General features: G+C 44.7%; 2 protein-coding genes across 22 annotated transcripts in view; both read left to right on the top strand.

Moving 5' to 3' along the window:
- Positions 1-8,157, top strand: part of EEPD1 (endonuclease/exonuclease/phosphatase family domain containing 1) — a 131,052-nt gene extending 122,895 nt beyond the window's left edge. The window contains exons 7-10 of one of the 4 annotated variants that reach the window (XR_014066774.1): positions 742-936; positions 5,638-5,741; positions 6,064-6,149; positions 7,928-8,157. Coding sequence is in view for 1 of the 4 variants with exons in the window: in XM_081534237.1 (XP_081390363.1) it covers positions 742-936; positions 4,386-4,585 (395 nt within the window). In the remaining 3 variants the exon portion in view is untranslated. Of the gene's footprint in view, positions 1-741; positions 937-4,385; positions 5,069-5,637; positions 5,742-6,063; positions 6,150-6,833; positions 7,432-7,927 lie in introns of those variants that run through there. The other 3 variants (XR_014066773.1, XR_014066772.1, XM_081534237.1) reach the window with 3 other exon arrangements.
- A 1,624-nt stretch (positions 8,158-9,781) lies between these two features.
- Positions 9,782-24,402, top strand: part of ANLN (anillin, actin binding protein) — a 159,195-nt gene continuing 144,574 nt past the window's right edge. For all 18 annotated transcript variants that reach the window (XR_014066754.1, XR_014066755.1, XR_014066756.1 and 15 more), the window contains exon 1: positions 9,782-9,948. The gene's annotated coding sequence lies outside the window, so the exon portion shown is untranslated. The remainder of the gene's footprint in view (positions 9,949-24,402) is intronic.

Genomic DNA, 24,402 nt, shown 5'->3' with positions numbered 1-24,402 from the left:
ACATGGCTCCCCTGAGCGGAACTTCGAGACAGGAAGTGATGGTCAGTCAGTGGACGGGAATCCCAAGGAGCCAAGCTGGGGCCCACTGTCCTTTCTGAATGTCTCCTCACTTTGGAAAATACTTCATAACTATCCCACTTACTCTTGTAAATCAAACTAGAGTTTGAGAGAGACGTTGAAGATACTTTAAAGTATTTTGCCCTATATTAGTGTGCTGGGGTTCCATAACAAAATACCACAGACTGGATGGCTTAAACAACAGGCACTTATTTTCTTACAGTCCTGAAGGCTGGAAAGTCCATGATCAAGGTGTTGGCAGGGTTGGTTTCTTCTGAGGCCTCTCCTCGGCTTGTAGATGACTGTCTTCTTTCTGTGTCTTCACTCAAGCTTCCTTCTGTGCTCAGTCAATGTTTGTTGAGCTTTTGTTAATGATCTGGGCGAGACCCTTAGGGCCTTTTTGTGCTATGAGATTCGGAACCCATGATCCAGAACAGAGGTGATGTTGACATCACACTAACCAAATGTGTCACTAACCTACTCTGAAAGCTTGGCGGGCGGGGGCAGCAGTGAGGGAGTCTTACACAAGGAACTTGGAAAAACTGGAAGAATAAGAACCATGCCACAGTCCTAACCCTGGAAAGTCAAATCAGACAGTCATGATTACCTAAATGAGTGGTGGTCAATGTTGGGTTAACGTCCCACCATCTCTTATGTTTCTGAATTTCTTTCTTTCACTTCTAGGAGAAAAAGACGTGGTAGTTTTAGGGGATTTTGGCCAGGGGCCAGACAGCAGTGACTATGATATCTTGAGGAAAGAAAAATTCTACCACCTGATCCCCGCACACACCTTTACCAACATCAGCACCAAGAATCCTCAAGGCTCGAAGACTCTGGACAACATCTGGATCAGTAAAAGCTTAAAGAAGGTTTTCACAGGTAAAGCACATGTGCTGTTCAGAAAGAGTGAGAGTCACCTATCTGAGCTGGCAGTTCACGACTGTGTGGTTTGAGTGAGAGTCAGGAGTGACCTTCCCTCCTCTGCGGGCATTTATCAGGTTACTGTTCAGGTGGCTGTATAATTATCAGTCACACAGAGCCACTTTTAAGAGTGAAAGGGTTCTGAAAACTAATTAAAAGGCATTCACCGACCTACATCAGGGACAAAGCAAATGCGTCCCGGGCAGACCTGGTTATCAACTGGCAGCACCAGCTCGCCGCTGCGACCTTTCCCTAGTTGCACTGAGTAGGGGCTACTCTCTAGTTGTGGTGTGTGGGCTTCTCATTGCAGTCATTTCTCTTGTAGAGCACGGGTTCCAGGGCATGTGGGCTTCAGTAGTGCAGTTCACGGGCTCTAGAGCGTGGGTTCAATAGTTGTAGTACGCGGGCTAAGTTGCCCCATGACTTGTGGAATCTCCCTAGACCAGAATTCAAACCCATGTCCCTTGCATTGGCAGGTGGATTCTTATCCACTGGCCACCAGGGAAGCCCCAACTTAGCCTAATTTCAAGGATACTTAGTCCTTCAGCAAACACTTCTCAAGCCCTGTCGTGTTCAGGCAGTGTGTTGTGGCCTGAGATTGACCAACATGCCATCAGCACCCTGAAGAGCAGCAGTTGGGGGTGAGCTGACACATCACCTGGCATCACTATGGGATGCCGAAGTGCTTTAGGCAGGACTCTGCCAGACCAGGGTGTGGTGGGTAACCTCAGCATGAAAAGCACTCCCCCAAAACCAGTCACTTGCTGAGCAGACCTTGGGTCATGAAACAGTCATAAAAATACAGAAGCGGCAGTAGGGTCTTTGGACGTAAGATAAGAAGAGTAAGGTAAGCACCAAAAATTTGAAAAGTGTCAGTTGATCAGTTGTAGTCGTGTCTGACTCTTTGCGACCCCAGGGACTGTAGCCCACCAGGCTCCTCTGTCCATGGAATTCTCCAGGCAAGAATACTGGAATACGTAGCCATTCCCTTCTCCAAGGGATCTTCCTGACCCAGGGATCGAACCTGTCTCCTGCATTGCAGGCAGATTCTTTACCATCTGAGTTACCAGAGAAGCCCTTACTAAAAACAAATAGCTGCAGATTATACTTCAGAGAAACGTTAAAAAAAAAAAAAAAATTAAGTACCAATGCTGGAGTCCCACTGTGAGACCAGGATGTGCAGCCAAGACTTGGATCCTCAGGAATAGAATTTCCAGTCCTGGGCACCAGTGTGCTGTTGGGCTGTGTCATAGGAAAATCCAAAGGATGAAGAAAGTGGGTCTCAGAGGGAGTGTCAGTCATCAAACTGGGTGAGACGCAGTTTGCAGAAATGCACTGCTGGCCAGACAGAGGTCGGTGGCAGTGGGAGGCTGTGCTGGAGTGCTTGAGCAGACAGGGCTGAAGGAAAGTTAGAAACCATTGCATCTGTCCCTTGCTCTTCAGCTGTAGAAAACCAGGTGCAGGGAGCAGTGGCCCCCATCGTACAACTGTTGCCTGGGCAGCAGAACTCACACCAGAATCCAGGCTTGAAAGTGAAGGTGTTAGTTGCTCAGTTCAGATCAGTTCAGTCGCTCAGTCATGTCCGACTCTGTGACCCCATGGACTGCAGCACGCCAGGCCTCACTGCCCATCACCAACTCCCAGAGTTTACTCAAACTCATGTCCATTGAGTCAGTGATGCCATCCAACCATCTCACCGTCCGTCATCCCCTTCTCCTCCTGCCTTCAATCTTTCCAAGAATCAGGGTCTTTTCAGATGAGTCAGTTCTTCCCATCAGGTGGCCAAAGTATTGGAGTTCCAGCTTCAGCGTCAATCCTTCCAATGAACACTCAGGATTGATCTCCTTTAGGATGGACTGGTTGGATCTCCTTGCAGTCAAGGGACTCTCAAGTGTCTTCTCCAACACCACAGTTCAAAAGCATCAATTCTTCAGCACTCAGCTTTCTTTATGGTCCAACTCTCGCATCCATACATGACTACTGGAAAAACCATAGTTTGACTATATGGACCTTTGACGGCAAAGTAATTTCTCTGCTTTTTAATATGCTGTCTAGGTTGGTCATAACTTTTCTTCCAAGGAGCAAGCGTCTTTTAATTTCATGGCTGCAGTCACCATCTGCAGTGATTTTGGAGCCCCCAAAAATAAAGTCTGCCATTGTTTCCATTGCTTCCCCATCTATTTGCCATGAAGTGATGATGAGATCAGATGCCATGATCTTAGTTTTCTGAATGTTGAGTTTTAAGTCAACTTTTTCACTCTCTTTCACTTTCATCATGAGGCTCTTAGTTCTGAAGAAGAACTTTCTGCCATAAGAGTGGTGTCATCTGCATATCTGAGGTTATTGATATTTGTCCTGGAAATCTTGATTCCAGCTTGTGCTTCATCCAGCCCAGTGTTTCTCATGATGCATAGAAGTTAAATAAGCAGGGTGACAATGTATAGCCTTGACATACTCCTTTCCCGATTTAGAACCAGTCTGTTGTTCCATGTCCAGTTCTAACTGTTGCTTCCTCACCTGCATACAGATTTCTCAAGAGGCAGGTCAGGTGGTCTGGTATTCCCATCTCTTTCAGAATTTTCCACAATTAGTTGCTCAGCTGTGTCCAACTCTTTGCAACTCCATGGACTGTAGCCTGCCAGACTCCTCTGTCCATGGAATTCTCTAGGCAAGAATACTGGAGTGGGTTGCCATTCCCTTCTCCAGGGGATCTTCCCAACCCAGGGATTGAACCCAGGTCTCCTGATTACAGGCAGATAGATGCTTTACCACCTCAGCCACTAGGGAAGCCACCAGAGCCCAGGCCTGGATCCGCGTGATTATCTGGGGTGGCTCTCACTGAGGGCCACGGCCATGCTTCTAACTGTTCTGTCCTTTCTTATGTGGCTCTTCCACTGTTTCTTAAACATACCTTGAGCTTCATATGTTTCTAAATCTTGACCTTAAAAATACCTTTACTATCTTATAAACTTCTGTAACTTTCTCATCTTTACCCTTTTTGTAGAAATTTCTCCTTTCCCACCTGCCTTTGCAGCTTTGCTTTGTGAAATAGGACCTTCACTTTGGACACCTTTGTGGAAACTGTGTCCCTGTGTCAAACACTTATCCTCACTGGTCAGATTGCAAGTGTTTGCAAAGTAAGGACAGGGTGGGAGCCAGGAGGTGTGCGAATGGGCAGGAGGCCTGGACCCAGGGTAGTTTCAGTGCCTCCTTGGCAAACCCTCACTTGTCTGGGAAATCCAATGGGCTGAGACAGTTCATTTGCACAGGCAAGTCGGGTGACTGAGGGGTCTCGTCAGGGAGCCCAGGCTTGCAGACTATATACAGTGTTGGCCTCCACCCACCAGCTTTCGACCCTCCCCCACCCCCCATCCTGACCTCTGGGTCTGTCTTCCCTCTGCCTCCAGGCCACTGGGCTGTAGTGAGAGAAGGCCTCACGAACCCTTGGATTCCAGATAACTGGTCTTGGGGCGGAGTGGCTTCTGAACACTGCCCCGTGCTCGCGGAGTTTTACATGGAGAAGGACTGGAGCAGGAAGGAAGGCCCTCGGAACGGCAATGGGCTCACCCTGGAGCGGAGTGAAGCCAACATTAAACACGAGCGATGATGACACCGAATAGGCGCTCCACCCCTTGACCCCGGGGAGTTCACCCTTCCCCGTGAAGATGCGGAGCCAGAACCGCCTGCCCTTTTGTCCTCGTTCAGACAGCGGACAGTGCTTGGGCCATGACCCTCCTGCCTTCCTCACAGAGTTTGTGGACTCTCATGGGGGAGGGAGCCCAGCGGGCCCTCGAGGTGCTGGATGGTCTGATCAGAAGCCGGGTAGAGAACTTGAATGTCTCTGACCTGTGGATGCCGCCAGCCTCAGCCACTGGGGGTGATCACCCCACTGCCTGGACTGCAGCTCAAAGGGAATAGCGGTGGAGGCTGGAGGCAGAACTCTCGTTCCCGACCACCAGTCTGCGATGTTCTGACTGCAAATTCTGTGAAAAGCTTTTAACTTGAGCACTCTCCTCAAATATTTTGAGTGATGATTTTTATTATGTTTTGAAAAAATAAACAGAGATGAACCTGCCTGGCTGCAGTGAGAGCCTGGGGGCGGCCCCCTGTCCTGTGTGTGTTTTGTGCCCGCTTCTGATGTCTTGGGCGGGGTGGGGAAGGGGAGAGGCTGTGGTCTGCAGGGTCCTGAACACAAGGCACCCCTAACCCTGGGAGTTCCTTTTGCATCCTCGCCTTGAGATCATGCAGAGGTACCCATCACACCCTCACTGACTCCCGGAGATCTCTGTCCAATCTTTATATTGTCTCTTCCCTCCCATCCAGTGCTTCATCTTCTGATCCCTTTGCTGGACCATCTATCACTTTGAAGAACCGTTTGAATGATCTCCTTTCCTCCTTCCCCGCTCACTTCAGTTCACTTTCAGTTCCCCAGGTATCCCCCAGGCATTCTCTATCCAGAGCCTCCATCTGCTGATCCTGAGGAATAGCTGTTGATTCTGGATCCCCAGGAAGCTAAGCCTAGGAGCATCAAGAGAGGAAGGGTCCTCCTTGATGGGTCCTCCCTCCCAGGGAGGGTCCACCCATCAAGAGAGAGTGGGTGTTGGGGGCAGGGGGCGGGAAGTGTGGGTTAACTGCCACCAAGTACTCTTTCCTTCCCAGGTTGGGGTCTCCTGTAGGTTCCCATGAGACTGGGATTATAATGCCCATTTCACAGCCGAGGAAACAGGCTTACGGAGTTTCACCTCCTGAAGGTCACACAGCCAGTAAGTACATAGACGGGATCCACACTCAGTCCAAAGCCCATGCACACGTGTCAGCCCCGTGCTGCTGACACTGACATGTGAGAGAGTTAACAATGGCAGTGAATGTGTGCACCACCATCACCACCAGTGGGATTCTAGTGACTTGTTGGGCCCAGGGCTGGATGGGCAGTGAAACGGGCCCTGTCCATCAAAGGATGGACACCTGGGGCATCGGGCTCCCAGGAGCATCACTGGTTGTGAGCACAGGAAGGAAACCCCTTTCCGGGGGCTTTTCGGGTACCTGGTCACCACCCATTACTACTCCCAGGAGCTATCTCTCCAGTAGGTGGGTGAGCAGCACCTGGAGACCTGGAACCTGTGATACCTGAGTCTTGACTGAAAGCAGTCGAGTTAGAATGAAAAATCGTGGTGAGTAAGAAGGGGTGCTTCTCAGCTGAGCTGACCTTTTTTGGTACTTTATCTGCAGTTAAAACTTCCACCTGCATTCACCATTCAGATGCTCCAAGTTCTTTTAGCCAGATTTTTGCACAAAACTGTGGAAAGAAAAGGGCTTCTTAGGTGAGAAGAGGGGAGAAAAATCCAGTTAAACGACCTTTGTGCAAGTCCCTTGATTTGAGCCAGAGGCTGAGGGGCTGAATGGTAGCTCATACGCTGGAGTTTGCTCAGTGTCTCTGCTTAGCCTTGGCTAGATGCACACTTCACCCCAGACACAGAGTCGGGGATGCTTGTTACCTGAGGACCCCAGAAGTGAAGGCATTGCTTGGTAGCCACAGGCCCAGGGTTTGAAGACAGCAGACCTGGCTGCAGAGTCCCAGTTCTGCTGTGTCCAAGCTGTGGTCCCTGCAGGTTCTGCTTGTCTGGCTGAGTCCCAGGTTTCTTATCTATTAAGTGAGGAGAGAACCCCTCAGGGCTGCAGAGTAAATAACATCTATAAAATTCTCAGCATGCTTTCTGACCACAGAGCTCAACTCGGCGGGGGGCGGGGAGTGGGGTGGGTGGGGAGCCATTCCCCCTGACACATGATGAGAACTCAACAAGCAGCAGCATTTAAAAGTAATTCTATTTTTTGTTGTGTTCATTTTATCCCCGGAGTTTCTGTTACCCTCAAATGGAACAGATGCTTCGTGGTTTCCCAACAGTATGTTATCCTGGACTGTCCACTGGTCCAGCTGAGCTCTCAAAAGTAAGGATCTGCACCCAGTGGAGCCTGTCACTGATCATCCCACCCCACATTCCATTGAGAAAGACCCAAAGGTTCTGGAAGCGTCCAAGACTGCCCTTCACAGCTCCCCCTGGCGGAGAAACTTGGTAGGACACTCAGTAAATCATCCAGAAGCAGAAAGTGAAAAGTGAAAGTGAAGTCGCTAAGTTGTGTCCGACTCTTAGCGACCCCATGGACTGCAGCCTACCAGGCTCCTCCATCCATGGGATTTTCCAGGCAAGAGTACTGGAGTGGGGTGCCATTGCCTTCTCCGAAAAAAAGTGATATAAATGAACTTATTTACAAAACAGAAACAGACACAAAAAACAAACAAAACTTATGGCTACCAAAGCGGGGAGGAAATTAGGGGTTTGGGATTAACAGATACACATTACTAGATAAAAAATAAACAACAAGGACCTACTGTATGGTACAGGAAACTATATTCAATATCTTGTAATAACCTATAAAGGAAAAGAATTTGAAAAAGAATATATATACGTGAATCACTTTGCCGTACACCTGAAACTAACACATTTTAAATCAATTATACTTTCAATAAAAAGTTGTTTCTTTTGGAAAATAATTAAAAAAAAAACCCATAAAATGAAAAATGGAACCGATGAACTATATCAAATTGGCAGCATAACCAGAGAAAGTACTTCAAGTGACTTCTGAACACAGTAAGTACTCTGATTACACAGCCTTCATGCAATATATTCTAACAACAAAAATAAACACAAAGAAATTTTAAAACTTTACTCAGGAGTTTATTGTTAGTAGTGATATTGGTGAAATACTGAAATGATTTTATGTACATATAGTAGGATACGGCAAGTATGTTCATTTTATTAGGAACTAAGATTTTCATTTAAGACAAGAGACAGATATAGAATCAAAGAAAAGAAAAACCTGCTATGTTAAATTTGAATTGGATATATTGCCAGAAACAGAACCTGTGCTTTTTCTCTGCTTGAATTAATAGGATATGGCCGATTGTCTCCCAAAAGGAGTAACAGCTGGACTCAGACGTGGAATCTTAAGTGGTATTGTCGCTGGTCTAACGGTGGGCACATTTAGCCTTTGAAAGCCTCAGTTCCCAGCCAGGCTGTGGGATGATGGAGGTTTTCCCCAGCAGAGTGTGCCTCTCTAGGCTCCTCCCTGCCTGGGCGTGTGAGCCTTTAGCCCAGAAGCAGGATTTTCATAAAACTTACAGAATTTAAAGCTCAAGTTTTCTAGAAGTGTTAAGATTAACTAATAATCAGATAGCTCATCTCTTCTCTCTCCCCCTGCACAGTAAGTATGAGAGAATTGAGTAGAGCTTAAAATCCAAAGGATACTTAAATTTACAAATTATGGATAGTTGTTGAAGCTGGGTGGTAGGAACATAGGGATTCATGACACTCTTCTACTTTTGTCTGTTTTAGACGTTTTGTAGTCACAATGAAATAAATACATACATAATAAAAGGCCCAAACTTGCCCCAAAATGACAATGTTCAAAGCTTTATACTTTTTAAACAGAAAAATACTACATTTCCCTGTAGGCCAGGTATGCTGAAGTCCTCACAGCAGATGTGGAAATGTGGAGGGAATTATAACTCTTTCTTCTTATGCCACTCACTCCCTGAAGGGGCATTTTGCTAGGAAGGAGTCACCGAAAGTGATCAAGTGTTAATTCTGGAATGGTGAAATTAAAATATACATATTTGGAGGTAAGATTAAAATATAGGTATTTGGAACGAAGAGAAGAAAGGGATATTTAAAAGCCTTGGGTTGCTTTTCATTCATCATACATGGTACATCCACGAGGTTGGGCTCTGGGGGTGGACAGGGGAGAGGGAGGAAGACCCCTGACTTCCAGGGTCACTCGGCCATGGTTCTGGTCTGTGCATGTCTCCAGCAGGGTGCCCCTGCTGCTGCAAGGGCCTGGTTGCAGAATCCCCTGTATTTTCCATTCTCCCCTTGGTGAGACTGGAAGAGGCGGAGGGGTTTCCCCTGAAGGAGCAGCCGGCAGGAATCTGAGTGCCAGGCCTTAGGAAGCTGGGAATCCTCATGCAGCAGCCAGACAAAGTGATTCATTACTGCATCTTCCATTTTATAAGAAAACCATAGGCCCTTTCATAAAACAGAACCGTGAGCCCCCAGACTGTGGGTGCTCCATGGGGAGGACCAGTTCCTTCCAGTCCAGCTCTCTACCCAGTCTCCATGCTGTGGCCCCTGACCTCAAGGCACTCACTGCTGGCATGCACCCACCCACTGCACAGATGAGCTTTGGTACAGGCCTAAGTGGGCAAAGGGGCTTCCCTGGTGGCTCAGACGGTAAAGAATTTGCCTGCAATGCAGGAGACCTGGGTTCGATCCCTGGGTTGGAAGATCCCCTGGAGAAGGGAACCCACGGCTACCCACTCCAGTATTCTGGCCTGGAGAATTCCATGGACAAAAGAGCCTCATGGGCTACAGTCCATGGGGTCACAAAGAGTCAGACACAATTGACCGACTTTCCCTAAGGGGCCAAAGAAACAAGCCAGGGAATCAAGACAAGCTTCCTCATCTTCAGCTTGTGGGGGCAGATGGGAGTCTCCCTGCATAACCCCACCTGGAGGCCAGCAGCTCCTGCCCCTTAGAAGGACCTTTGGGTGGGTCTGACTCCCTTCAGGAAGTCCAGAGTGAGGACAGAGTGGCAGCATGAGGTCTGCCCCTCTGAGGCACCCTTTCCTGGTTGATGGGCCCCCTGGGATGTCTGCCTCCACGGAGAGAGCCCCGCCCACCATGGGGAGAGCCCCGCCCACCGCAGGAGTGCCTGTTTAGCCTGATTGCTACGGAAGCCAGGCAGGCTCAGAGGAGTGGAGGTGGGTGGCTTTGCTGAAACCAGGAAGAAGAGGTCTGGAGCAGAGAGGGCACTATCTGCCTCCTGAGTGTCCCACGGCTGGCCAGGTGACTTACACAGCTAACCTGAGGACATTCTCCGAGGACTTGAGGCCGACTCCATCACCGCCGTTAGTTGGTAAGTCGCAAAGCTGGGATTCCTGACTCAGCTCTGAATGCAAAGGCCTTGTTTTTAAAGTTCTTTAGGGGAGGAGGCTCATACTTAAGAATAAACAAAATAACTTGTCAAGCAGAGATATAAAGTGCTGTGCGAATCAGAGGAAGAGGGTATGTTTTCACTTGGTGGCAAATCTGAGTCGTCTTCCTGGGAAAGTTTTCTGAGCTGGGGCTTTAATGGGCAAGACGGGTGCGGGCGGTGCAGGCAGGCAGAAGACGGTATTCTGGGCAGGGGGTACTGAGGACAAGGGTGTGGAGGAGGGAAGGGCTCCGTCTAGGTCACTCTGGCAAGTTTATGAAGGGTTGTGGGGAGAAGACTAAACAGAGCCCAAGGCCAGAGTTAAAAGGCAGCAGGCCTAGGAGCTGGTAGGCTGCTCCTAAACACAGCACCGCAGTGCCTGGCAGGAAACGTGTTGGGCATCACACTGGTCCCTGAGCAAGGAATGAGGCTGGAGTGGAGCTGCGGTGGACTTGGAGGGGCCAGGACAGTGGTCCCCCGCACCCCCGAGGAGCAGGCCCCTGGAACAGGACGAGCTAGAGGCCCAGCAAGGTGGAGGGGGGACAGCTCTAGGAGGTACTGAGAGCTCAGCTGTAGTGAGTGTTACAGGGCCAGACTCCTGTTTAAACCCACCTGGAACTTATTATTATTGTGACTCTGGCCAAGTTACTTGACCTTCTGTAAGCCTGTTTCCATAGCTGAAAAATGGATATGTTTCTACTTCCTTGTAATAAGAAATGAACTGTTGCATGTGTGTGGCAATCCCCTTCCTCATCACCAGCAGTTTCTGTGGTGGCCAAGCCTTTCTGGGAGGTGTAAGTGTTTGGGGAGTTCCCAGACTGCTGCTCTGTGCCCAGACACAGCCCCCAGCCAAGCACGATGAGGCTCCTTTGTGTGAACAACACTATAAAGAGGGACACGAGATCAGATGCCAGGGTCTGACTGAGAGTTGGGGGTGCGGGGAGATCTGACCACCACTGAGAAGCAGGCCACTGCCTAAAAGTGGATGCAGGAGGACCCTGCATTGGCGAGGAGTCTGCTGAGCATAAAACAGATCACTCGTGGGTATGGGGGGATGACCCTCACTTTCAGGGGCAGACGACACGACGCATGTTTCGCTTGGCACGTTGGATTCTGAGGCGCTTAATGGTGTCTGCCTAGAAGCCGAGCTCCCATCAATGGGCTGTCCTAAGCACCCTGCTGTCTCTATCGTGATGAATTATTTAATTAAGTGATTCTTGTTGTGGATGGGGAGCGCTGGGGACTCAGGTTTTGCTGTGATAAGGAATGCAGTTGGCCTGGAACGTGTCAAGCAGATAAGGAGGGCTGTGGAAAACAAGTGGCCATGACAAATGCCAGGGGCACGGAGGAGGGGAAGAGGGAATAAGGCCACAGGCCCAGGCTCAGTAGCACTTTCTGTGGTCTCCTGCCCTGCGGAAACTGCTTGGGAAGCCGAGTAGCCAAGGTTGACCTGGAGTTGCCGCCGCAGCACACAGACCAAGGAAAGCAGGTGGCAGAGGGCTGGGTGGCCAGGCCCCCAGACACTTGCAGCCTGGAGCAGCGAGGACAAGCTTCGAGCTTCAAAGACAGAGGTGAGGTGTGGTCTGGGCCACCCTGGTATCACTGTTCCTCTCTTCACCTCAGGGCTGGGGGCTGGAGGGGAGACATTCTCTTTTTTTCTCAGTTCTGGGTACCCAGGGGGGCAGGTTGGGCCTGGTAACACGGGACATGCAGGCCAATGAGAGCAGTGACATCCACAGGCTGAAGAGCAGCAGGAAAAGAGGGCGCTGCCTCGTCCACCAGAGCCTGGTCCTTGTGCACAGGCGGTTCCAGGGGGCCGGGGCGGGAGGGAGATAGGAGAGAGAAAAGGCCCCAGAAGAGATTTCCCACCTGCTGGCATTTTCCTGCATCTGGGGGTCCAACTGCACAAGGCAGCCTGTAGTAGGTGCCTTTGGTTCTGGGGCGCCTACTAGTGTGTGCTGAGCAACTGAGGTCCCGACAGTAGTCTGTGATGGAAGAATGGCACTCCTAAGTGCCCTGCTGCCCCCATCATGATGAATTACTTAATTCACTGATTAAATAATCAGCGATTTGTTGCTGGTGGGGAGCATTAAGGACTCAGGTTTTACTGTGATGATGAATGAGGACAATTGGCTAGCACTGTGTGATTGCATCAGAACTGGCTGCTTTGGGCTGAACCCAAGTCTGCAAGCTGGAGGAGGGTGTCAGGCCTCCAGACCCAGGCCCACTCTGTATCCTGGGATGGTGTCTTCACTCTGAGTTCAGAGATGTCCTGAGGGGCATTTTTATTTATTTATTTGGTTTTCTATTCAAAAATTTTATATTTATAATTGATTTACAATGTTGTGTCAATTTCAGGTATACAACAAAGTGATTCAATACATATATCTATTATTTTCAAATTCTTTTTCCATTTAGGTTGTTACAGAATACTGAGTAGAGTTCCCTGTGCTGTACAGTAGGTCCTTGTTGATTTATTTATTTTATATATGTAGTATGTATGTCAATCCCAAACTCCTAATTTAGCCCTTCACCCTCTAATACTTTTCCCCTTGGTAACCATAAGTTTGTTTTCAAAGTCTGTGAGTCTGTTTCTGTTTTGTAAACAAGGTCATTTGCATGATATTTTCAGATTTCACATTCAAGTGATATCACGTGACATTTGTTTTTCTCTGACACTTCACTTAGTATGATAATCTCTAGGTTCATCCATGTTGCTGCAAATGCCGTTCTTTCTTTCTAATGGTTGAGTAATATTCCATTGTATATATGTACCATGTCTTTTTATCCATTTGTCTGTCAATGGACATTTTAATTGCTTCCATGTCCTAGTTGTTTTATACAGCCCTGCAATGAACATCAGGGTCCATGTATCATTTTGAACCATGTTTTTCTCCAGAAACATCCCCAGGAGTGGATGGATCATGTGTAGATCTATTGTTTAGCTTTTAAAGAAACCCCCATACTGTTCTCCACAGCGGCTGGATCAGTTAACATTTCCACCAACAGTATATGCGGCTTCCACATCCTCTCCAGAATTTATTGTTTATAGACTTTTTTTACACTTATTTTATATTAGGGTATAGCAGATTAACTATGTTGTGATAGTTTCAGTAAAGGACTCAGGCATACATGTATCCATTCTCCCCCAAGCTCCTCTCCCATCCAGGCTGCCACATAACATTGAGCAGAGTTCCATGTGCTATATAGTAGGTCTTTGCTTATTTATAGACTTTTTGATGATGGTCATTCTGACTGGTGTAGGGTGATATCTCATTGTAGTTTTGATTTGTATTTCTCTAATAATTAGCAATGTTGAGTATCTTTTCATGTGCCTTTGGCCATCTGTGTTCTTTGGAGGACTGAGTTATTTGTTTTTGATATTGAGCTTCATGAACTGTTTGTAAATTTTGGAGATTAACCCCTTGTCAGTGGCATTGTTTGCAAATATTTTCTCCCATTCTGTGGGTTGTCTTTTTGTTTTTCTTTGCTGTGCAAAAGCTTTTAAGTTTAAATAGGTCCCATTTGTTTATTTTTGTTTTTAATTTCATTACTCTAGGAGACAGATTAAAAATTATAGTCCTGCGATTTATGCCAAAGAATGTTCTGCCTATGGTCTCCTCTAGGAATTTTATAGTATCAGGTCTTACATTTAGGTCTTTAATCACATTGAAACCGTAAAGTGGCATTTTTAAAGAGGCTACTGAGATGGCTTTACCTCTCAGCCAAGGGGGCACCCTCACTGCTCTATGCTTCAAGGAATCCTATGCATTTTCTAGGCTGTAGAAATCCCCCCATTCACTGACTTTAAAAGCCCTAGGACAGGGAGTCAGGAAATGCCAGGATGAGGCCCAGCTGCCGGGCAACCTGTGGCCTGCATTTCCCAGGCCCTCAGGTTCCATCCTCCTCTGCAGTGTTACCTCTGACTGAGATTTCAAACAAGGAACGTTTCTTTCCTGGGCAGTGGGGCTCCTGCATCAGTGCATTGAAGGGTCTCCTTAGGAGCTCGCTGGCCTGCGGCCCTGACCCCAAGCGTCCATGCTAGAATGCTGATTAGGTCTGCCTGTGGTCTGGGTGGGTCAGTGAAGGTACCCTGAGACACACATGGAGAGACTTGAGGGGAATTTGTTTAAACAGAGTATGGAGAGGTGTGGCCGAACCCACTATAAATACTACCCAAAATAGAGATGAGGTGACTGAAGCAGGAAGACATGCACGAGTTTATAAGAATTTTAGTGTGGCTTTCACTGCCCAGGTAAGCGATTCCTTCAGCAGGGGCAATACCTACCTGTGAAGAAGATCAACAAGGTGCTCAACACATGCAGGGTCAAAGGTGACAAACAGCAGGAGAGCCATTGTGACAGTGGCTGCTTTATTAAGAGTCTGAGTTCTTGGCTTGCTGTCCCAGTACAACTGGCAGAGAGGATCTTTCATTACTTCAGTTACCAAACACAGGACCAGTTTTTAAAGATTTGTGTTGGGTAAATCCTTGCTATTAATATTCAGAAAACTGGTAAGCAACGGGCGCTCTAGGAATTTTTTTTGAACTTTTCTTCTGAATTTTTCTGAACATATTCTTTATCGTTTATTTATCCAAGTCTAAATTACCAGAGAAATTTTTAGAAGTCCAATATTTTCATATTTAGGTCACAGAGGGGTTTATGGGCCTGCTTGCTAGCAAGTAGCAGTCAGACTGAGTGGTTTTGGTGCTGAGGTCAGCAGGGTGCAATGGATGCCTGGGAGGATCAGACACATCTAACCTTTAAAGGCAACTTCCGGCCTCAGTTCTCATCTGCAGCATACAGTTCTCAAAGCCCGAAATCATCCCTGACAAATCTAGTCACACATCCAACCCCGAGATACCTCTGGTGTTTCCCAAAGGGCCTCAGGAATCCCAATTTATAGACCTGTTTACTTGGGGAGTGCGGTGAGAGATGGTTAGAACTTGCTGTGGTTCCCAGTATTTTAAAATAACCCAGCTTACAAGGTCTGACAGCGGCATTGTCACTGGGTATCTTGGGTTTGTGACATAAGACCTAAAGACCCACAGAGCTATTGTATTAATATATCAAAACACGATGAGAAATCATCAGTTCCTAGGCTCACCTGTGTGAAGTCCAGAAACAAGGGGGACCCCAGGTTGTGGGTCACTGTTAGCTGTTGAGCTGAGAAATCTCTTCAGTCAGAGCATCTGATATCTTTTCTCTCTCTAAAAGCAACATATTGGTTTTCCTGAGAAGTGTCTTAGGTAATTATGTTAGGAAGCTGTGGTAAGATAAAATACCACCTGAATCTCAAATTGCTCAAATTTCCTGTATTGTTTATTTCAAACAGACATTAAAATGTTATTAAAGATATCTCTCAAGACTGTAAATAATATATACTTTAGCATAGAATAGACTCTGTATATTTATATACAGAGCATATATATTGCTTTTCAGTGCAGATCATCTCAAGGAATTTTATGACAAACTGGCCAGAGAGAGATTTAAATTGAAGGGAGGAAACAGATTTTGGAAGGCCTGCAGGACATGTCAGTAACTCCTTCTCCAGAGCTCTTTAAGGTGATATGTACATCTTTCCTGGAAAAGTTGTGCTGTGCTGTGCTAAGTTGCTTCAGTCATGTCAGACTGTGCAACCGTGTGAGTTGTAGCCTGTCAGGCTCCTCTCTCCATGGGATTCTCCTTTCAAGAATAATGGAGTGGATTGCCATTCCCTTCTCCAGGGGATCTTCCAGACCCAGGGATCAAACCCATGTATCTTATGTCTCGTGCATTGGCAGGGGGTTCTTTACCACTAGTGCCACCTGGGAAGCCCAGAAGGCCTCTGTAGGTGTGTGTTAGTAGCTCAGTCATGTCTGACTCTTTGCAACCCTGTGGGCTGTAGCTCGCCAGGTTCTGTCTTTGGAATTTCTCAGGGGAGAATACTGGAATGAGTTGCCATTCCCTTCTCCACAGGATCGTCCCAACCCAGGGATCAAACCCGGGTCTCCCACATTGTAGGCGAACTCTTCACCATCTGAGCCACCAGGGAAGCCCTCGAGGGCCTGACATAAAATACTGAAAAGGAAGAGCTAAAAGAGAATGGGAACAAAGAGTTTGTGGTCCCTCTAGTGGACAGTTGTGGAGTGGCACCCAGAAATTCACTCAAGACCTCTTGGTTGTTGTTCAGTCACTACATCCTGTCCAACTCTTTGCAACCCCGTGGACTGCAGCATGCCAGGCTCATCTCTCCTTCACCATCTCCTGGAGTTTACTCAGATTCATATCCATTGAGTCAGTGATGCTATCTATATTGTCCTCTGCTGCCCCCTTCTATTGCCTTCAGTCTTTCCTAGTATTAAGGTCATTTCCAAAGAATCGGCTATTTGCATCAGATGGCCAAAGTATTGGAGCTTCAGCATCAGTCCTTTCAATGAACATTAAGGGTTGATTTCCTTTACAATTGACTGGTTTGATTTCCTTGCTGTTCAAGAGACTTCTCAAGAATCTTCTCCAGCACCACAGTTCAAAAGCATTGATTCTTTGGAGTTCAGTCTTCTTTATGGTCCAACTCTCACATTCCTACATGATCTTTATGGTCCAACTCTCACATCTGAACATGACTACTGGCAAAACAATAGCTTTGACTATATGGACTTTGTTGGTAAACTGATATCTCTGCTTTTGAATACGCTGTCTAGGTTTGTCATAGCTTTCCTTCCAAGGAGCAAGCATCTTTTAATTTAGTGGCTGCTGTCACTGTTTGAAGTGACTTTCCAGAACCCAGAAAAATAAAATCTGTCACCACTTCCACTTTTTCTCCTTCTATTTGCCATGAAGTGATGGGAATAGATGTCATGATCTTTGTTTTTCGAATGTTGAGTTTTAAGCCAGCTTTTTCACTCTCTTCTTTCACTTTCATCAAGAGACTCTCTAGTTTCTCTGTGCTTTCTGCCATTAGTGTGGTATCATCTGCATAACTGAGGTTGTTGTTATTTCTCCCAGCAATCTTGATTGCAGCTTGTGATTCATCCAGCCCAGCATTTCCCATGATGTACTCTTCACATAAGTTAAATAAGCAGAGTGACAATATACAATCTTGTCGTATTCCTTTCCCAGTTTGGAACTAATCAGTTGTTCCATGTCCAGTTTTAACAGTTGCTTCTTGACCTGTATACAGCTTTCTCAGGAGACAGATAAGGTGGTCCAGTACTCTCATCTGTTTAAGAATTTTCCACAGTTTGTTGTGATCCACACAGTCACAGGCTTTAATGTGGTCAAAGAAGCAGAAGTAGATGTTTTCTGGAATTCCCTTTCTTTCTCCACGATCCAACAAATGTTGGCAATTTGATCTCTGGTTCCTCTGCCTTTTCTAAACCCAACTTGTACATCTGGAAATTCTTGGTTCACATACTGCTGAAGCCTAGCTTGAAGGATTTTGAGAATAACCTTGCTAGCTTGTGAAATGAATGCAAGTATGTGGTAATTAGAACATTCTTTGGCATCGCCCTTCTTTGGGAATGAAATGGAAACTGACCTTTTCTAGTCCTGAGGCCACTGCTGAATTTTCCAAATTTGCTGACATACTGAGTGCAACACTTTAACAGCATCATCTTTTAGTATTTAACACCAAAAACATTTTGTATTTGGTTATAGCCGATTAACAATGTTGTGGTAGTTTCAGGTGAACAGGAAAGGGACTCACCCATACCCATACATATACATATATCTATTCTTCCCAAAACCCCCCTTTAATACAGGCTGGCACATAACATTGAGCAGAATTCCATGTGTTATACAATAGGTCTTTGTTGGTTATCCATTTTAAATACAGCAGTGTGTACATGACCTTCCCAAAGTCCCTAACTGCCCCTTCCCCCTGGCAACTATAAATTTGTTTTTTTAAGTCTGTGAGTCTCTATTTTGTAAGTAAGTTCATTTGTATCATTTCTTTTTAGATTCCACATATAAGGGATGTCATATGATATTTCTCCTATGTCTGACTTACTTCATTCAGTATGACACTCTCGGTCCATCCATGTTTCTGCAAATGGCATTATTTCATCCTTTTTAATGGCTGAGTAATATTCCGTTATATATATATGTACCACATCTTCTTTATTTGTTTCTCTGTCGATGGACATTTAGGTTGCTTCTACGTCTTGGCTATTGTAAACAGTGCTGCAATGAACATTGAGGGGCACATATTTTTTCAGGCCATGTTTTTCTCTGGATATATGCCCAGGAGTGGGATTGCAGGGTCACATGGTAGCTCTATTTTTAGTTTTTTAAAGAACCTCCATACTGTTCTCCATAGTGACTGAACCAATTTACATTCCCACCAAGAGTGCAGGAGGGTTCCCTTCTCTCCACACCCTCTCCAGCATTTGTTGTTTGTGGATTTTTTGATGATAGCTATTCTGAACTGTGTGAAATGATAGTCTCATTGTAATTTTGATTTGCATTTCTCTAATAACTAACGATATTGAACATCTTTTCCTGTGTCTATTGGCCATCTGTATGTACTGTTTAGAGAAAAGTCTATTCAGGTCTTCTGCCTACTTTTTGAGTTTGTTTTTGTTGCAACTAAGCATCATAAACTGTTTGTAAATTTGGGAGAGTAATCCCTTATTGGTCAGATCATTTGCAAATATTTTCTCCCAATCTGTGTGCTGTCTTTCCACTTTGTTTGTTTCCTTTGCTCTGCAAAAGCTTTTGAGTTTAAGTAGGTCCGATTTATGGCCAACCTAGATAGCATATTTAAAAGCAGAGACATTACTTTGCCAACAAAAGTCCGTCTAGTCAAGGCTATGGTTTTTCCAGTGGTCATGTATGGAGGTGAGAGTTGGACGGTAAAGAAAGCTGAGCGCCGCAGAATTGATGCTTTTGAACTGTGGTGTTGGAGAAGACTCTTGAGAGTCCCTTGGACTGCAAGGAGATCCAATCAATCCATCCTAAAAGAGATCAATCCTGGGTGTTCATTGGAAGGTCTGATGTTGAAGCTGAAACTCCAATACTTTGGCCACCTCATGCGAAGGGTTGACTCATTGGAAAAGACCCTAATGCTGGGTAGGATTGGGGGTGGGAGGAGAAGGGGACGACAGAGGATGAGATGGTTGGATGGCATCACTGACTCGATGGACATGGGTTTGGGTAGACTCCGGGAGTTGGTGATGGACAGGGAGGCCTGGCGTGCTGCAATTTGTGGGGTCGCAAAGAGTCGGACATGACTGAGCGACTGAACTGAACTGAACTGAGGTCCGATTTGTTTATGTTTGCTTTTATTTCCATTATTCTTGGAGATGGATCAAAAAAGATGTTGCTGTGATTTATGTCAGACAGTGTTCTGCCTATGTTTTCCTCTAGGAGTTTTATAGTGTCCAGTCTTGCATTTAGGTCTGTAATCCATTTTGAGCTTATTTTTGTTTATGGAGTTAAGGAATGATATGATTTCTTTTCTTTTCTTTTTTTTTTTTTACATGTGGCTGTCCAGTTTTCCCAGCACCATTTGCTGAAGAAACTGTCTTTCCTGCATTGTATAATCTTTCCTCCTTTGTCATAGATTGACCATAGGTGCATGGGCTTATTTCTGGGTTTTCTATCCTGTTCCACGAATCTATATTTCTATTTTGGGCCAATACCATGCTGTTTTGTTGACTGTACCTTTGTAGTACAGTCTGAAGTCAAGGAGCCTCATTCCTCCAGCTCCGTTTTTCAAGACTGCTTGGCTATTCAGGGTCTTTTTTGTCTCCATACAAATTTTGAGATGTTTTTGTTCTCATTCTGTGAAAAATGCCATTGGTAATTTGATAGGGATCACATAGAATCTGTAGATTGCCTTGGGCAGTATACTCATTTTGACAATATTGATTCTTCCAATCCACAAACATGGTATATTTTTCCATCGGTTTATGTCTTCAATTTCTTTCATCAGCATCTTATAGTTTTTGGTGTACAGGTCTTTTGTCTCCTTAGGTAGGTTTATTCCTAGATATTTATTCTTTTTGATGCAATGGAATTGCTTCTTGAACTTGTCTTTCTGATCTTTCATTGTTATTGTATAGATGTTCAACAGACTTCTGTGTATTAATTTTGTAACCTGCAACTTTACCACATTCATTGATGAGTTCTAGTAGTATTCTGGCATCATCTTTAGGGTAGTCTATGTATAGTACCATATCATCTGCAAACAGTGACAGTTTTCCAATTTGAATTCCCTTTACTTCTTTTTCTTCTCTGATTGCTGGAGGTAGGACTTCCAAAACATATTGAGTAAAAGTGGTGAGAGTGGACATCCTTTACTTGTTCCTGATATTAGAGGGAATGCTTTCAGCTTTTCACCATTGAGTATGATGCCAGCCGTAGGTTTGTCATATATGGCCTCTACTATGTTGAGATCAGTTCAGTTTAGTTGCTCAGTTGTGTCTGACTCTTTGCGACCCCATGAATCGCAGCACGCCAGGCCTCCCTGTCCATCACCAACTCCCAGAGTCCACCCAAACCCATGTCCATCGAGTTGGTGATGCCATCCAGCCATTTCATCCTCTGTTGTCCCCTTCTCCTCCTGCCCTCAATATTTCCCAGCATCAGGGTCTTTTCAAATGAATCAGCTCTTTGCATCAGGTGGCCAAAGTACTGGAGTTTCAGCTTCAACATTAGTCCTTCCAGTGAACACCCAGGACTGATATCTCCTTTAGGATGGACTGGTTGGATTGCCTTGCAGTCCAAGGGACTCAGAAGAGTCTTCTCCAACACCACAGTTCAAAAGCATCAATTCTTCAGCGCTCACCTTTCTTTATAGTCCAACTCTCACATCCATACATGACTACTGGAAAAACCATAGCCTTGACTAGATGGACCTTTGTTGGCAAAGTAATGTCTCTGCTTTTTAACATGCTGTCTTAAGTTGGTCATAACTTTCCTTCCAAGGAGTAAGCGTCTTTTAATTTCATGGCTGCAATCACCATCTGCAGTGATTTTGGAACCCAGAAAAATAAAGTCAGCCACTGTTTCCACTGTTTACCCATCTATTTGCCATGAAGTGATGAGATATGTCCCCTCTATGCTCACTTTCTGGAGAGTTTTTATCATAAATGGGTTCTGAATTTTGATAAATGTTTTTCTGCATCCATTGAGATGATCATATGGTTTTTGTTCTTCAATATGTTGATATGGTATATCACATTGATTTTCAGATGACGAAAAATCCTTGCATCCCTGGGATGAATCCAACTTTGATCGAGTATGATCTTTTTAATGTATTGTTGGATATGGGTTGCTAGTATTTTGTTGAGGATTTTTGCATCTATGTTTATCAGTGATATTGGACTGTAGTTTTTTGTGTGTGTGGTATCTTTGTCTGATTTTGGTATTATGGTGATGGTGGCCTCATAAAATGAGTTGGGAAATTTTCTTTGTGATTTTTTAGAACAGTTTCAGGATAGATATCAATGCTTGTCTAAATTTTGATTAAGTTCACCTGTGAAGCTGTCAGGTCCTGGACTTTTGTTTGTTGGGTTTTTAACCACAGTTTCAATTTCAGTGCTTGTGATTGGTCTGTTCATGTTTTATATTTTTTTCTGGTTCTGGGGAGACTTGTACCTTTCTAAGAATTTGTCCGTTTCTTTCAGGTTGTCCATTTTACTGGCATACAGTTGTTCATAATAGTCTCTTATGATCCTTGGTATTTCTGTGGAGTCAGTTTTAACTCTTTGCATTTCTAATTTTATTGATTTGAGTCCTCTCCTTTTTTTCTTTGAGTCTGGCTAAAGGCTTATCAATTTTCTCTGTTCAAAGAACTAGCTTTTAGTTTCATTGATCTTTGTGATTGTTTTGTCTCTATCTCATTTATTTCTTCTCTGATCTTTATGATTTCCTTCCTTCTACTAACTTTAAAAGGTTTTATCTAGCTGTTTTAGGTGTAAGGTTAGATTATTTGAGATTTTTCTTATTTCTTGAGGTAGGATTGTATTGCTATAAACATCCCTCTTAGAACAGCTTTTGCTGCATCCCATAAGTTTTGGACCATTATATTTTCATTCTCATTTGTCTGTAGGTATTTTTTTATTTCCTCTTTGATTTTTTTCAGTGATCCAATGGTTGTTTAGTAGCATATTGCTTAGCTGCCACGTATTTGTGTTTCTTAGAGTTTTTTCTTCTAGTTTATTTCCAATCTCATAGCATTGTTATCAGAAAATATGCTTGATAACACAGCATCTTTTAGGATTTTAAATAGCTTAGCTGGAATTCCATCATGTCTACTAGCTTTGTTCATAGTTAATACTTCCTAAGGTCCATTTGACTTCACATTCCAGGATGTCTGGTTCTAGGTGAACGACCACACCATTTTGGGTATCCAGGTCATCAAGACCTTTCTTGTACAGTTCTTTTGTGTATTCTTGCCACCTCTTCTTAATCTTTTCTGCCTGTGTTATGTCTTTACCATTTCTGTCCTTTATCATGCCCATCCTTGCATGAAATGTTCCTTTGATATGTCCAATTTTCTTGAAGAGATCTCTAGTTTTTCCCATTCTATTGTTTTCCTCTGTTTCTTTGCATTGTTCATTAAAGAAGCCTTCTTGTCTCTCTTTGTTATTCTCTGGATCTCTACATTCAGTTCGGTGTATCTTTCCCTTTCTCCCTTGCTTTTTTACTTCTCTTCTTTCTACAGCTATTTGTAAAGCCTTCTCAGACAACCAGTTTGCCATCTTGTATTTCTTTTTCTTTGAAATGGTTTTGGTCTCTGCCTCCTGTACAGTGTTACAAACTTCCATCCATAGGTCATCACCATAGTTTACTAGATCTAATCCCTCGAAGCTATTCATCACCGCCACTGCATAATCATAAGGGATTTGATTTAGGTCATACCTGAATGGCCTAGTGGTTTTCCCTACTTTCTTAAATTAAAGCCTGAATTTTTCAATAGGGAGCTCATGATCCGAGCCACACCCAGCTCCCAGTCATTTTTGCTGAATGTATAGAGCTTCTCTATTTTTGGCTGCAAAGAATATAATCAGTCTGATTTTGGTATTGACCATTTGGTGAAGTCCATGTGTAGAGTTGTCTCTTGTGTTGTTGGAAGAGGGTGTTTGCTATGACCAGTGTGTTCTCTGGACAAAGCTCTGTTAGACTTTGCCTTGCTTCATTTTGTATTTAAGGCCAAACTTACCTGTTACTCCAAGTATCTCCTGACTTCCTACTTTTGCATTCCAATCCCCTGTGAATAAAAGGACAACTTTTTTTGGTGTTAGTTCTAGGAGGTCTTGTAGGTCTTTACAGAACCATTCAACTTCAGCTTCTTCAGCATTAGTGGTTGGGGTATAGATGTGGATTACTGTGATATCGAATGATTTGACTTGGAAACAAACCTAGATCATTCTTCCATTTTTGAGATTGCACCCAAGTACTGCATTTCAGACTCTCTTGATTCTGAGGGCTACTCCATTTCTTCTAAGGGATTCTTGCCCACAGTAGTAGATACAATGGTCATCTGAATTGAATTTGCCCATTCCTGTCCATTTTAATTCACTGATTCCTAAGATTGATGTTCCTCATTGATGTTCACTCTTGCCATCTCCTGCTTGACCATGTCCAACTTACCTTGATTCATGGACCTAACATTCCAGGTTATTGTGCAATATTGTTCTTTACAGCATCGGACATTACTTTCACCACCAGACACATCCACAACTGGGTGTCATTTCCACCTTGGCCCAGCCACTTCATTCTTTCTGGAGCTATTAGTAATTGCCCTCCACTGTTCCCCAGTATTGGACACTTTCTGACTTGGGGGGCTCATAGAACCTCCAGTGCTCAAATAGCTTACCATTGAAAGAACTCTCTTCAACACAAAAAAGAGGGCTACTGTTCCACTAAACCCAAGAAGATCAGTTTACATGTAAAATCTAAACCATAAAGTACAGTAATAAACTAGGAAAATACTATAATTATGATAAAGGTTGTTTGTAAAAGGCAAGAAAACCAAATATCTGGTTTATCGAAATTTTAGATGTTTACTCCTTAGGTCATCACGTGTTTATTGCTCTTAAGGACTGAAATATATGGTGTTGTGGTTTTTTTTCACATTTAGCTCATTCCCAGTTTCTTAATGGTTGCCACACACTGAAATTCCACTTTTCAAAAAACGGAAATATAGTTGACATAAAAATATTGTGTTTATTTCAGCTGTTGTTGTTCAGTCGATCAGTCGTATCCAACTCTTTGAGACCCCCATGGACTGCAGCACGCCAAGCTCCCCTCTCTGATAGCTTACGGTGACTGGTGCTGCCGGATTCGGAGCCTCGGAAGAAGAAGATTTAACTCCAGGACCAAAGACAGTCTCGGTCACTTAGAGCTTTGTGTAGATTTTATTAAAGCAACAGGGATAGAGAAAGCTTTCAGCAACAGGCACTAGAAG

This window comes from Giraffa tippelskirchi, chromosome 10 (genome assembly GCF_054371585.1).
Source record: "Giraffa tippelskirchi isolate mGirTip1 chromosome 10, T2T-mGirTip1v1.2.pri, whole genome shotgun sequence".
In the NCBI taxonomy this organism is placed as follows: domain Eukaryota; kingdom Metazoa; phylum Chordata; class Mammalia; order Artiodactyla; family Giraffidae; genus Giraffa; species Giraffa tippelskirchi.
This window is presented reverse-complemented; position numbering and strand designations above follow the sequence as displayed.